Here is a 12,779-nt window from a genome sequence, read left to right as displayed (position 1 = left end):
GATGCTACATTTCCTTCCCTTGGATTCCACTGTCCTTGATGCCAAGCAGAAGGAAAAAAAAAGAGGAATGTTTTTTTAAATGACACTACCTGAAAGATGAAATATTTTAATCTTCTATCAGAATAACCAGCTACATGCAACTATTTCTCAGCTATCAGTTAAAAGTTTTAGATGCACTCATTAAGCTTATTTCCCTTTCTAGAAAAAAACAAGTTGAGAAAACCTCATAAACCATCATCTATGTTTAATCCAAGAACTGAGATGAAAATGGGTTTTAGGTCCTCTTACTAAGCAGACTAAGATTCTGGTCAACAACTAAATTCCAAAATTATCCATTGTCTATAGACAAGTGGCAGCAGGATGTATTTTATGCACAGAGAAAATCCAAAGAAAAACTGCAGCTATTCACAGCAGCCATTTCCCACACACACTTCATTAAAATGGGACATCTATTAAACTTTGTGACACTGAAGAGTGACACAATCAATATTCTGGAATTTTAAGATTCACATTCATAATTTCTTAACCATATTCTGCAGATAAGGACACCTCCCCAAAAACTGGGGAGGAAAATGAAGAGATAAAGTGAGTTGCAGTCAGCTTGGATGTTACCATTAAATGGAAGTGGTTCTCTGTGGCATTTGTTCAACCCACCCTACTCAGTTCAATACCCCCAGAAATACAGAAAATAAGTCTAACTGCTAAGGCAGATCCTGCTGAATCTGAAACACCATCATTAAAATATTAATGCATTGAAAAGGGAAAAAAAGTTGCCAGAAAGAAAAGTCACCTCTAAGAAACAACTTGAGGCACAACAAATGATTCCAGAAAAATAAATCAGCTCCTAGGCTGGTATGGCAAGAGGGCACCAGACATAGCTCTCCCTTTTCAGTGTTAAAGAATGAAGTCTTGTACAACAAATTACACACCCAAACAATATAGAAGATAACTGCAAGATATTTCCATTACAGAAGTAACAGCTCAACCTCATCTGTGGACAAAAATAACTTTCCAAGTTTGAGTTCTGACTGTGGAAAGTGAAGGAATGTTTCTATGAGTGTCTTCCAACATGCCTCTGCACTAATCAGTGGAAAATGTTTAATCATGGCAAACACACAAAGACAAAGCAGTTTCACAGCCAGGCACAAAGCAAGTGTTCTCTAGATTCAACTCAACTTTTCTACCAACATGATCCCATAAGCCACAGCTGGTTTAATTAAAGCACCCCAAAAGCAAAAGAAGCCATGCCCACACAATAAACCTGAAGTTTATTGGAGTTTCCTTCAACACTGCAGTCCTGGCCATGCAGGACACCACAGAACAGATACTCTGAAATCCCTGATGGCCCTCACAGAGTGCAAGCATCACAAAAGGCAGCAGAGATATCAACCAGGATTCCTTCTGGAGCAGAAAAATGTGTCTGTCACACAGCAATGCCATGAAACAGCCCTTCAAGAAAGAGCAGCAAGGACATTAACCCTGCTTTGCCTCAACTAATGAGAAGTGACAAATCCCCCCAGTAATTTTAGACAAAGATAAAACAGAGTGAAGGAACATTGCTGGAAGAAAATGGACTCCAAACACCAATTTTGCTGATGTCTCTTTACCATGAGATAAGCATGGGATGGAACCATAGAATCAGTGAAGTTGGAAACATCTTCAGGATCAAGCCCCACCACCATCTCCTCAAGTTTCACATCCACACATCCCAGAACACCTCCAGAGGTGTGACCTACACCAGTTTCCTGAGCATCCAGTGCTTTACAACCCTTCAGCAAAACAAAGTTTCCTCATATGTAATCTAAACATCCACTGGTGCAATTTAAAGACACTTGTGGATCTGTCACATGAAAGTAATAGGGGAATAAAAAAAGAACTTTAAAAAAAGGCATTCCTAATATGTTCTAAAAAAGTTAATCTCTAACACTTCCTCTTACAAAGGAAGCACACTGGTGCTATTACACATCTAGAAGAAATGTGTTATCAGGATATAAATGTGTCATAATAACACAATAAAGAATTGTACTTTGGTGCAAGCACAACACAACCTGTGGCTGCATTAGTCACACCATTCCATCTCCTACTTAAAGCAATTTGTGAATTTTCTTGTTTGTTTTGGTATAAAGAGCAGAAATTTCAAAAGCAATAATAAAACAGACAATAGGAGAAGCAGGGTGGGTTAGAACATGTGTGCTTCATTTGTGTTAGGCCTCACAGTTGCAGCACATTTTGATATTGTGCACCTCAACACTCCCCATCCACACTGCAAACCACACACCACAGCTCAAGAGCTCAAATAATTTCTGTTTTTGGACACTGAACTGCTCTGAACAATTCTCAACTAAATATAAACCGGTTTGCAGAGCTAAAAAAGGCAAGCATTCAAAGATGCAGAATATTTTAGAAAGAAACTGTATTTTTCTCGAATGACTTGATGGCACAGCATTTAAAATCTTTCTATGCTGGCTTTTTTTCTTTCCAATTTCACTTTCATTTTGTTATTAATATTCTCTGTACTGGGGATGAAGAGAATTTGAAGTTGAGAAGAGAGTCACAAAGTGTGATTTGGATATTCAGAAATTCCCAGCAATTTGTGCTCCAATGTATTACTGGCCAATACACCAACTGTGATCTCAAGAAACCTTTAAAAAGAACCTCAGAAGCCCAAACCAACAAATCCAAGCAATCTAATAATCTCCAGTGAGAAGGATGGACATTCTCTGCCAAGGTGCTCATAAATCTTGAAGCATAGCAAGAGGCTGCTGAACTGGAATTAAAAGTGCAGGTCAATGGAATATATAATGATGTCAAAGTGCTACAAGTCTTTTTTTTAAGCTGAAATGTTGCTATTTTACTGCTGATTTTTCAGTGTGCTGACAACCCACACAGCTCACCCTGCTTTGGAGCAGCTCCACCTCCTGTGTGAGGGTTTTTGAAGACCACAGTCCATGTTTACCCTACTGTGCCTCATAAACACAAAAGAAAATCCCTCAAACGTTAAAAAACGCAATAAACACATACAATTTTTCAAGCTCTTCACTTTCAAAGACAATCTTCTTTTTCATGAGGCAAGTGGGCCAATATTTAAATTCAACATTTAGCGACAGACACAAAAACCCCACAAAGAACTCTGGCCACTTCAAACATTTTAGTTTAAATTATTTAAGAAATACTAGGATTTGACAACCTTTTTTTTTTTAAACTTGTTGTCATTTGTCAAGGATTTGGGCCCCCACAGGGAAATTTTGTTTCAAATAGAAATTGCTTTGTTTAACCCCAAAACCACCAAGGGGATTGCAGAGCAGGTGCACTGGTAGGTTACTTCTCCTTCAAGCACCACCACCTGACTGACCAGACTTTAAACAGAATTTTCATGTAACTACTCTAAATTCAAGAAATCTACTCTCAATTTACCCACACTGAAGTTTCCCAAAACATACTCAAGTTTTATTATATGCAAATGAGAGACTCTGAGATAGTTTCTGCATGTTAACCAAGCCTCTGAATCAAATTTCACCTCCAAGTTTGAGGCAGTGGAAAGGCAGAAAATGTCCACTTCTACACCACTCAAATTCCACAGCTTTATTTGGTGGAAAAAAATTGATTTGCCAATTGCCTCCTGCTGCCACAGCTGGAATATTGACAGGATCCAGATCCCCTGGAGTGTCTGAGCTTTATATTTCTATCTGGCACAAGTTTCTTTTAAATGGCAAATCCTTCACTGTGTCTCCCCAAGTGCTGGAGCAGTCTGCAGTGGTTACCTGTCCCTATTTTGAATTCTCCAGTTAAGGAGCTGCCTGTAATTAAGATTAAAGAGTAAACAATTCTATTTCCATGGCACATTATAATTATCAGATACTGAAAATTAGAGTCTACACTTAGATTAATCTACTAAAATAATTTATATTACAAATATTTAAGCAAACACAGTAATGATATTTGAAATAAAATAAAGTTACTCAAGTAACAGTCTAAACACCCAAAATCAGAATTTACTTTAAAAACCCAAACCTTGCTTTATTTTTTTAATTTGCATCTACTCAACCTACTTGGTTCAAATGCTGACCCTTTCAGAATTCAGAAATGAATTCTGAAAAGAGTTTAAAAGGATCAACAACTTTGTCCCCACTTTCATTCACAGACTGAAAGAAGAAAAGGGAAAGCCATATCTACTCTTTACTATGGGAGAATAGAGAATTTAAAACTACTTTAACCATCCTTAACACACCTGCTGGTTTATATAAACAGAATATCTGAATAAACTACAGACATCAGTGTCCAGAACACAGTTTCATGCTCCTCAGCTATGGTTGTATTCAATCACCTTACACATGTAGGCTAACAAAAATCACAAAAATCCAGTTTGGCCTTGTCTCACTGATGTTAAACATTCCTCCCCTCCAGCACACAGAGCCTTTCAGCCCAACATTTCAGGTTCTGGACTGCTGGATGGATGTCCTTCAGAACAAATATCCTGCCAGAACCACTGTCTTGTTTAAACAGGGACAGAGTGGTGGCCTAAAAAATAAACACTGGTTCCTGTCTCTCTTGATTTGGAAGTTCACAACTGGTCTCATTTCACTTGTCTCAGAACTTTCCTTTCCCCATCATTTCCCAGCACTTTTGGGCTCTCCAGCCCAGAGCTGCTGCTCTCAGTTGCCATGGAGAGGATCAGCTTGGTAGGACACTGCGGAGGGAAAAGAGACCAAGGAGTTTCAGGTACTTCAGCAACCTCTACAGGAGGGGAAAATACAGAACAAACCCCTCCAGTCGCACTCCACTAACTGACCACAGAAAGGACTTTCAATTTTCCCCCCAAAAATATTAAAATTTTGGCTTCAAGCTCCACAAGCCAAGTCAAACCACAGAACTCTCAGATGAAAGTCCATCTTTAGTAAAGTAGAACTGGGCTGGTTTTGTTTTCCAGATCGTGAGTCACTGCAAAAACTCCTCAACATAAAGACCAGCTGCCAGTTATATACAATGTCCTGGAGCAGAGCACTCCTCAGAGAAGATGCCCTCTCCTACATTTTCCTTCCTTCTGGAAACTTTGCCTTTTTCCTGCCCTCAAACTCCCTCCTATTTTGGTTTGGTTTTAACAAACACTCACTTGCTGTCCCATGTTATTGCTTTGCAGCAGGCACGTTTCAAATGGGCCTGTACAGCAACACAGGAGGTTTTGTTAGATATCACTGAGAAAACTGGAAACAGTTGATGACAATGTGTAAGAAAACCTTTTTTTGGTGTTCTTTCTTTCCTTTCACAGCAGAATGCAGGAACTGGATAGAGCTGAATGTTTGCCACAGCAATATCCAAACTGGTTTTTTAATTAAAAGTCAACCTCTTGGGAGAACGTTTGCTCAGCTTCCACCAAAGAAAAAACAGCAGTAAAATGAATGAGTTCAACATAAAATAAGAATATATTATGAAAAGTAGTGCCAAAATAGAAAAATCTAAATATTTTTCTTGGGATGGGCTGAAATGAAAGGCTTTGACTTTCACAAAACAGTTTCTTCTCTTTTAAAAATGCCAACATGATAATCATGTTTCTAATATTCACAGTCAAAGTCTCTCCCAGAAAAATTTTCTAAGAGAATAAGATGCATTTGTAACTACTTGTAGGTGCAGCTTTAATTTGAATATTACTCTGAAGTAATCACACCTAACCCAAATTTATTTATTTAGTCTGGAGAAAAGAAAAATCCAGCCATAAATAAAACTTAAGAACTAAACAAACATTAAAAATGAGGCATTCCAAGCACCAAAAAAACCTTTGGAAGTTGAAAAACAAATTAAAACATCTCTGATTATTAGACTAGATCCTGAGTGCACTCACATCACACAAATTCCCACACATGTTCCCAAGCAGAGTTTGATTCCTGCCTTCCCTTGTAAAAAAGTAGCTCTTTATGTTCTTTTAAACTGTAAAACTTTTGGCTGCTTCCTTTTTCAGTTTGCACGCCTGTCAGCATGCACTTTTAAATCAAACCAGGGTTCTCAACTGATTTCACTTTTAAGAATTTAATTTCCCAACATTATGGCCATGAGCACACCCCCAGGAGCCAGGAATACAAACCCCCCGTGTTCTATGGAATCATTTTAACGTTTGGAGAACAAATGCAAATGCAGCACAAGCAGCAGGCGAGAGAAGGACTCAGAGTGAGGCACAACCCTTTAGTGCCTAGAACCCAGGCAAAGAAAAAACCAACAAAATCACAGGTAGCACAAGCAAAATGATTCTCAGGAACAGCTAGACAATCTCTTGGGACACACTCAGATAAGCTGTAACAAATTTAATAAGTTAGTGAGTCCTGAGAGCCAGCCCCAACCCACTAAAATCCACATTTATTCACCTTACACCTGTCCCATGCAACACAAAGAGCACTGACAGAATTTTACTGCAGATCTACAGTAAAAGTTTGCCCAATAAAATAATTCCAGCACATTATCTCTTACACATTCAGGGCGAGGTATTTGCTGCTCAGAGCTCCTGAGATGACTGACAAAGCTCTCTCCAGATAAGCTGCCAATTTACAAGTCAATGCAGCAGGATCAGCCCCAGATTTACTCCTCTGGCCTTCTACACAATTTCTTTGTCAAGGATTGTCCCCTACATTTTCCAACCCTGGCATGAGGAACCGGTGATCCTTCCCTCCAGAGCACAAATCAAAGTGCAGATCAGTAAATGGTAAAATAAGAGCACACCAGGTTGAATTTAGAGAACAGGGCACCCCAGGTGAGGTGTTTGGGAGGATGGTAACTCTTCTCCCACGGCAGACAAAGGAGGCTGCATATCTCAATGTTGTATCTCGGTGTCTCCACTTAGACAATTCTTCAAGAGCATGAAAACATGTTCAGATAAAAAATTACTACAGACACACCAAATGCAGCACCTGGTTCCCAGCTAAACTCTCTCACCCTGAAGATAAAAGCACACTGGCAAGTAACTGGTTAACTGAAGCAATGCTCAATGCCTGCAAATGCTCAGACAAGCCAAATCCAACTAAAATTACTATTTACTGTTTTTTAAGATAAATATTGTGTACTTGTTTGACAGACTGATGATCTCAGCTGAAATCTAGATGAATAGCTCTTCCTAAAACTAGTTTTCTGATGAAGAAAAATCAATAAACAAAAAAATGAAGCACTTCTAGGCATCACCATTAAACCCTTCTCTTAAAATTCTGCAACATATGAAAAATACTTAGTAACTATAATGCAACAGTGACAAGCCTCAAGTGGAATTTACATTGGACAGGGAATGGCAAAAATGTTTAGTGATACAAGTTATACAGGATACCTGTCCCAGCAATATCCACCTTCTGGGGATGCAAAGGGCTGAGAGGGAAGGGACATTACACATACAAAATCCCTCCACCAAAAGTATATCCAGTAGAATAAAAAGAAATAATTGTTATTCACACAGTATGTTTTTATTGTACCATGACTAAGTGGTATATTAGGCATTTTATCTTTTCTAAGATTCCACTTCTTTAAATAGTTTAATAATATTATTTTATATTATAATAATATTAACTTATTACCATATTATAGTAGAAAGTACTCCTACATCTAAGTTCAAGATAAATCATAAGCTTCCCACCAGAGCACAAAACCTGAAGCTTTCTTGGCCAGAAACATTGCTCTGTGATCTTTTAATTCATTGTTATATGTAAGTTAGAAAAAACTGCAGCAAGTCCATCCCCCATTTAAGCAGAATGTGATTTATGTGTAAAAGCTTGGTTGGCAGCAGAGTTTGACTGGGATGGCAATTATTCAACAGCCAGCTCTCAAAAACTCTTCAGCCCCTCAGAGTACATCATGGAAGTGGCTGGAGGGTAAGGGGAGAGGACTGTTCATCATCTCTTTGGTAAAAATTCTGTCAGGAGCCCGTCCAAGCCAAGGGAGGAGATGCTCCTCAGAGCCCTGCAGCCCAGCACAGGAGCTCTGTCACTGCTACACTCTGCCTGGCTGCAAGACAAGGATGTGAAATAACCTCTACATCTAACACAGGGCTAGGAAATAACCCCTGTATGGAACACAGGGCTAGGAAATAACCCCTGTATGGAACACAGGGCTAGGAAATAACCCCTGTATCCAAATACAGGGCTAGGAAATAACCCCTGTATGAACACAGGGCTAGGAAATAACCTCTATATCTAACACAGGGCTAGGAAATAACCCCCGTATCCAAATACAGGGCTATGAAATAACCCCCCTGTATCTAACAGAGGGCTATGAAATAACCCCTGTACCTGAACACAGGGCTATGAAATAACCCCTGTATCCAAATACAGGGCTAGGAAATAACCCCTGTATCCAAATACAGGGCTAGGAAATAACCCCAGGATCCAAACACAGGGCTATGAAATAACCCCTGTATCTGAACACTATGAAATAACCCCCCTGTATCTAAACACAGGGCTATGAAATAACCCCCCTGTACCTGAACACAGCTGAGCACCAACCCCGCCTCAGGGAGCACCTGGAGCCCCTGGAGGAACCCGGGAGACACAACTGCAGCCTTGCCCTGCTCTGCCCTCCTCTCTGCCCTGTCAGACACAGAGATCCCCATGAGACAAACCCTGCCCTGCTGCCAGTGCTGCTCTGAGGGCCGGCATCTCCTGCTGGATTATGCCAGGAGTGAGATTTCCATCAGTGCCACTGGGATTTCAGACTCCCATCAGTGCCACTGGGATTCCAGACTCCCATCAGTGCCACTGGGATTCCAGACTCCCATCAGTGCCACCCTGGCTCCCAGGGCAGGTGTTTGTCCAGGAGGAGGCACGGATGGAGCTGCCTGAATGAAAACTTTGGGCAAGAGTGTATCCAGGAGGGAGGAAGACCTCTAGGCAAACACTGAACTAATGAGAACCACCAGTAAAGTGCCAAAATAACAACACAAACGTTCTCAGTAGAGAGCAAAAGCACCTAAGGATTAAAATGCTTACACTTACACTTCTCTTAATAAAGTTAAGTTATCCTGACCAAGTGAGAAATAAACATATAAATTATCAAAATGGTTTCTGATACACCTGAATACCACATAAAACCTGTCTATGCTTGTACAACAATGCACAGAGAGCTATCTTCTGATTTGCCAAAACACTTAGCACATTTGAAAAATGGCATACACCCATTCTCTGCAGAACTCATTTAAACCTGGATGCTCATGTAAAAATATTATCCTGACCTAGCCAGTTAAAATCATAAAAATATTATTTCCCTGACATAAGCACTCCCAAAAAAGTAATAAAAATGAAAGTTATCACAACTAAGAAGAAAATGGAGAGTTAAAAGTCAAGAGAGTATTTTAGAGCTTTCCTTCTGTGAAGTCAGGTCTCAATCTTTATCCAAAAAATTTCAATTCGATTGCAGGACATTCCTGCAACAGGTAAACTAACATCTTCTAAAAATTATCTCTAAATAAATTTAGTACTGTATGTACTTATTTTGATTCATTTAGGCTCTGAAGCATATGGATATAAGTTAAAAAAAATATATAGGAAAACCTATAGAGTTTTTTAAAGTACTATTATGAAGTCACGGAATGAGCTGATATCATTAACTTACCAAAATAAAAACAAATTACACATTTAGCAGCCAGTACTTCCCCCTTTTAAAAAGTCATCAGCTAACTACTCGGAACTACATTCCTTTTTTAATTAAGATGCAATGCATTCACACCAACAACCTGTTCCTCCCCCCTTCCAAAGTGGCCAAATACTGGAACAACAGCAGTGTCTGCCATCCTGCAGCCCAAATTACCTATAAGTTGAACTACTCTCCTGGTTCAGAGACTTAAAAAAAAAAAAGAAAGAAAATAAAAATAAAATAAAATATTGTAAGCTCGAATTCCATTCTGGAACAAGTTCAAATAAATCCAAAGTGCTTAAGTTTAAATAAAAGAATTTTTGAAGCTTGGTGAAGGAACCAATTAAGGACAAACAGAAATGCAGGCCTTAAAAAATCCCAATTTTTCCATTAGAATGAAAAAAATTAATCACTATTATGTTTAATGAATTTTGACCCCAACATGAGTTTTAAAGGTTGCCATACCTTAAGATAAACACAGCGTTTAAATGCAAGACCTCTGACTCAACCTCCACCTTTTAATCTTTGTGTTGAACTCCAGCTAGGTTTACATCCTTGCAATGAGGCCCTGTGCACTTTTCCCCAAACTATAACAATGCAATCTCCATTTTGAACAATGCACCTCATTTCCCTCCTTGGAAAGCTACTTTTGTCTTAAAGCCAGTAGATGCTGGATCCAGTTATAGCTCTGACCTCAAGAGCCTGAAAATTCTCGGTGTTTATAGTTTTTTGGTTTTTTAAGCCACTTCAACTCACATGCGCTTCCTTTCCTTTCAACATCAAGTTGTATTTGCAAGCACAAGCCAGCCTTTCCTGTATTTAATTGAAAAGACCTCTTTGCAAGGCATGCCTCTGGTTTTCCTTGTTTTTAAATTTGAAGTGAATGCCCCACAACACTTCTGACATTGTTTGCAACACGTCCTGGTGGATCGCGCGTTTCTGCGGTCGCCAGGTTCCCCATGAACATTTGCAGAGCATCCCCTTGTTCCAGCAAGTGCCGCCCGCCCTCCCCGCTCCTCTCCGTGCATCCGAGCATCCTCCGATGCTCCCCGCGTCCCCGGGGCTGCCAGTGGTTATTTGCATCCCCTCTCCCTGGGAGTGCTTGCGGGCATCCCTCACATCCTCGCATGGGAGTGCGGAGCGTATTTGCCAACCTAGAGGGAGCATGTGGGGTGCCCTCGACTTGTTTGAGTTCGCCCACGGACTCTCTACCTGGGGTGCTGCTGTAGGTGCTGTGGCTCCTGAAGCTGCTCTCAGTGCAATAACTGGCATCGTCTTCATCCTCCATCTCTTCGGGGTAGTCAGAGTCGTCGTCGTCCTCTTCCTCCATTATCTCCTCCTCTTCTTCCTCCTCGGAGTCCTGGTTATCCTCGGGGTCTCCCTCCTCCTCCTCCTCGGACACCATGCTCTCCTCCTCCTCCTCTTCGCTCTCATGATCGTCGTACACCACTTTGCTGATGCTCCTCCTGGACGAGGCAGCCCTGCCTTGGCTGTTGCAGCTGCCTCCTGCGCCTCCTCCTCCCCCTGCTCCTGCCGCCCCGGCCCTGCCCCTGCCCTTACCGCCGCTGCCTCCCCCACCGGGGGTGCTGCTGCCGCCGCCGCCCGCCTTCCTCTTGCCGCCCCCCCTGGGCGAGGCGGCGGCGGCGGGCGACGAGGCCTGGGCAGCGCCGGCTCCCTTCTGCTTGGGCCCCGCCGTCTCCGCCTGGGCCGCGGCCGCCCACCTGCCGCGGCTGCTGCCGCGCTGCCGGGAGCGCAGCCCGCCGATGGGGCCTGCCGGGGCCGGGGCGCTCGCCGGAGCGGCGGCCGCCGCCGGCTGCTGCTGCTTGGGCGGCCTGCCGCGCCGGCCCCGCATCGCTGGGCGCTGGCCGAGGGGGAAGGGAGGGGAAGGGCGGCTCGGGAGGGCGCTCGGAGTCCGGACAGGCGGCTACGGGCAAGCTCCGCGCCCCGCGGAGGGCGCGGGGCCGGGGCGGGGGGGGGGGGCCGGGCCGAGCGGGCCGCGGCTCAACGCGAATCGCCGGCGCCCCGCTCCGGATCGCCGCCGGCCGCCATCTTGTTCCCCGCCTGCGCCTCGGCCGCTCCGCGCTGACTGGGGGAAGCGGCACCAGGCCCCGAGCGCCTCACGTGACCGCCGCGCCCGCCGCCGCCGCCAGGGGGCGCGCCCGCCCCGGCCGTGAGGGAGCAGCCGCGACGGGGCGGCCCCGCGAGCCTCGGGCTCGGCACCGACACCGACGCCAAAGCCGGACCGAACGCGGAGCCCGCACCGAGCCCGACACCGACCCCAAACCCGGACCGAACCCGGACCCGGCACCGACCACCGACCCCGGATCCGACACCGGTACCGACATCGACCCCAGGCACCGACCCCGGCACCGACCGCAGGCACCGGCACCACTCCTCGCCCCTTTTTGCTCCGCTTGCCCCTTTCCCCTCCGCCGGCACCAGCGCGCCCCCGTCGCAGCTCACGGTCCCGGCACCGCCGCTCCCTCAGCCGGCGCTGCCCCGGCCTCACCCTCTCCCCACAGCGGGGTCGCTGGCCCGTGGCCGGGGTCACTCCCCGGGCCCATCGGGAACAGCTTTGAGCGAGGTGTGTGCCAGGCCCTGGGCAGGGGCTCCCCACGAGGGTCTTCATTCCCCGTCCGAATCAGAGCCCCGGGTGTCCCTCGGGAGTCGCTTCCCTCCGCCATCGGCACCAGCAGCTCCTCTGGCCACTGGCACTCAGCTCTGGCCGTGCTTTGACTCCTCGCCCCTTAAACCCCACTTACAGCTCACCCTTACACAGGCAGCGCCGTGTAAAGCAAACACTGAGATCACACACAGACCCACCATCACCGTTTTGCCCATCCGCTTTCTCTAATCTCTGTTTCCAGTTATCTGGAGCACTAGGAAAAGAGATGGGCTTCATCTGCTTTGTATTCCCTCTGGTTGTCTCATTTGCCAGAGCCTACAAAGAACTAAAAATCAACAAAAACCAGTTGCACAGTTGAGTTTGCAATGCCATCACTTGGATTCAGGGTATCAGTTTCATAAGTAAAAGCGGTACAACCTGAACGTCAGCCCAAGGCACACAGATATCTCGTATTTCCTACAACCAGCCTTCCTTTTCATTGCTAGATCAAGACAGCCTCAGGATTTCAGAGAAGCCAGAAGCCTTATCATTAGAAAATCAGTTTACATGTTCATTTCTT

General features: G+C 44.2%; 1 protein-coding gene across 4 annotated transcripts in view; it reads right to left on the bottom strand.

Moving 5' to 3' along the window:
• BPTF (bromodomain PHD finger transcription factor) overlaps window positions 1-11,446 on the bottom strand; it is a 53,502-nt gene extending 42,056 nt beyond the window's left edge. For 3 of the 4 annotated variants that reach the window (XM_059485584.1, XM_059485585.1, XM_059485586.1), the window contains exon 1: window positions 10,807-11,446. In XM_059485584.1, the coding sequence (XP_059341567.1) occupies window positions 10,807-11,446 (640 nt within the window). The remainder of the gene's footprint in view (window positions 1-10,806) is intronic. The other variant, XM_059485587.1, reaches the window with a different exon arrangement.
• Between the last annotated feature and the right edge of the window lie 1,333 nt (window positions 11,447-12,779).

This window comes from Ammospiza nelsoni, chromosome 19, assembly GCF_027579445.1.
Source record: "Ammospiza nelsoni isolate bAmmNel1 chromosome 19, bAmmNel1.pri, whole genome shotgun sequence".
Lineage (NCBI taxonomy): Eukaryota > Metazoa > Chordata > Aves > Passeriformes > Passerellidae > Ammospiza > Ammospiza nelsoni.
This window is presented reverse-complemented; position numbering and strand designations above follow the sequence as displayed.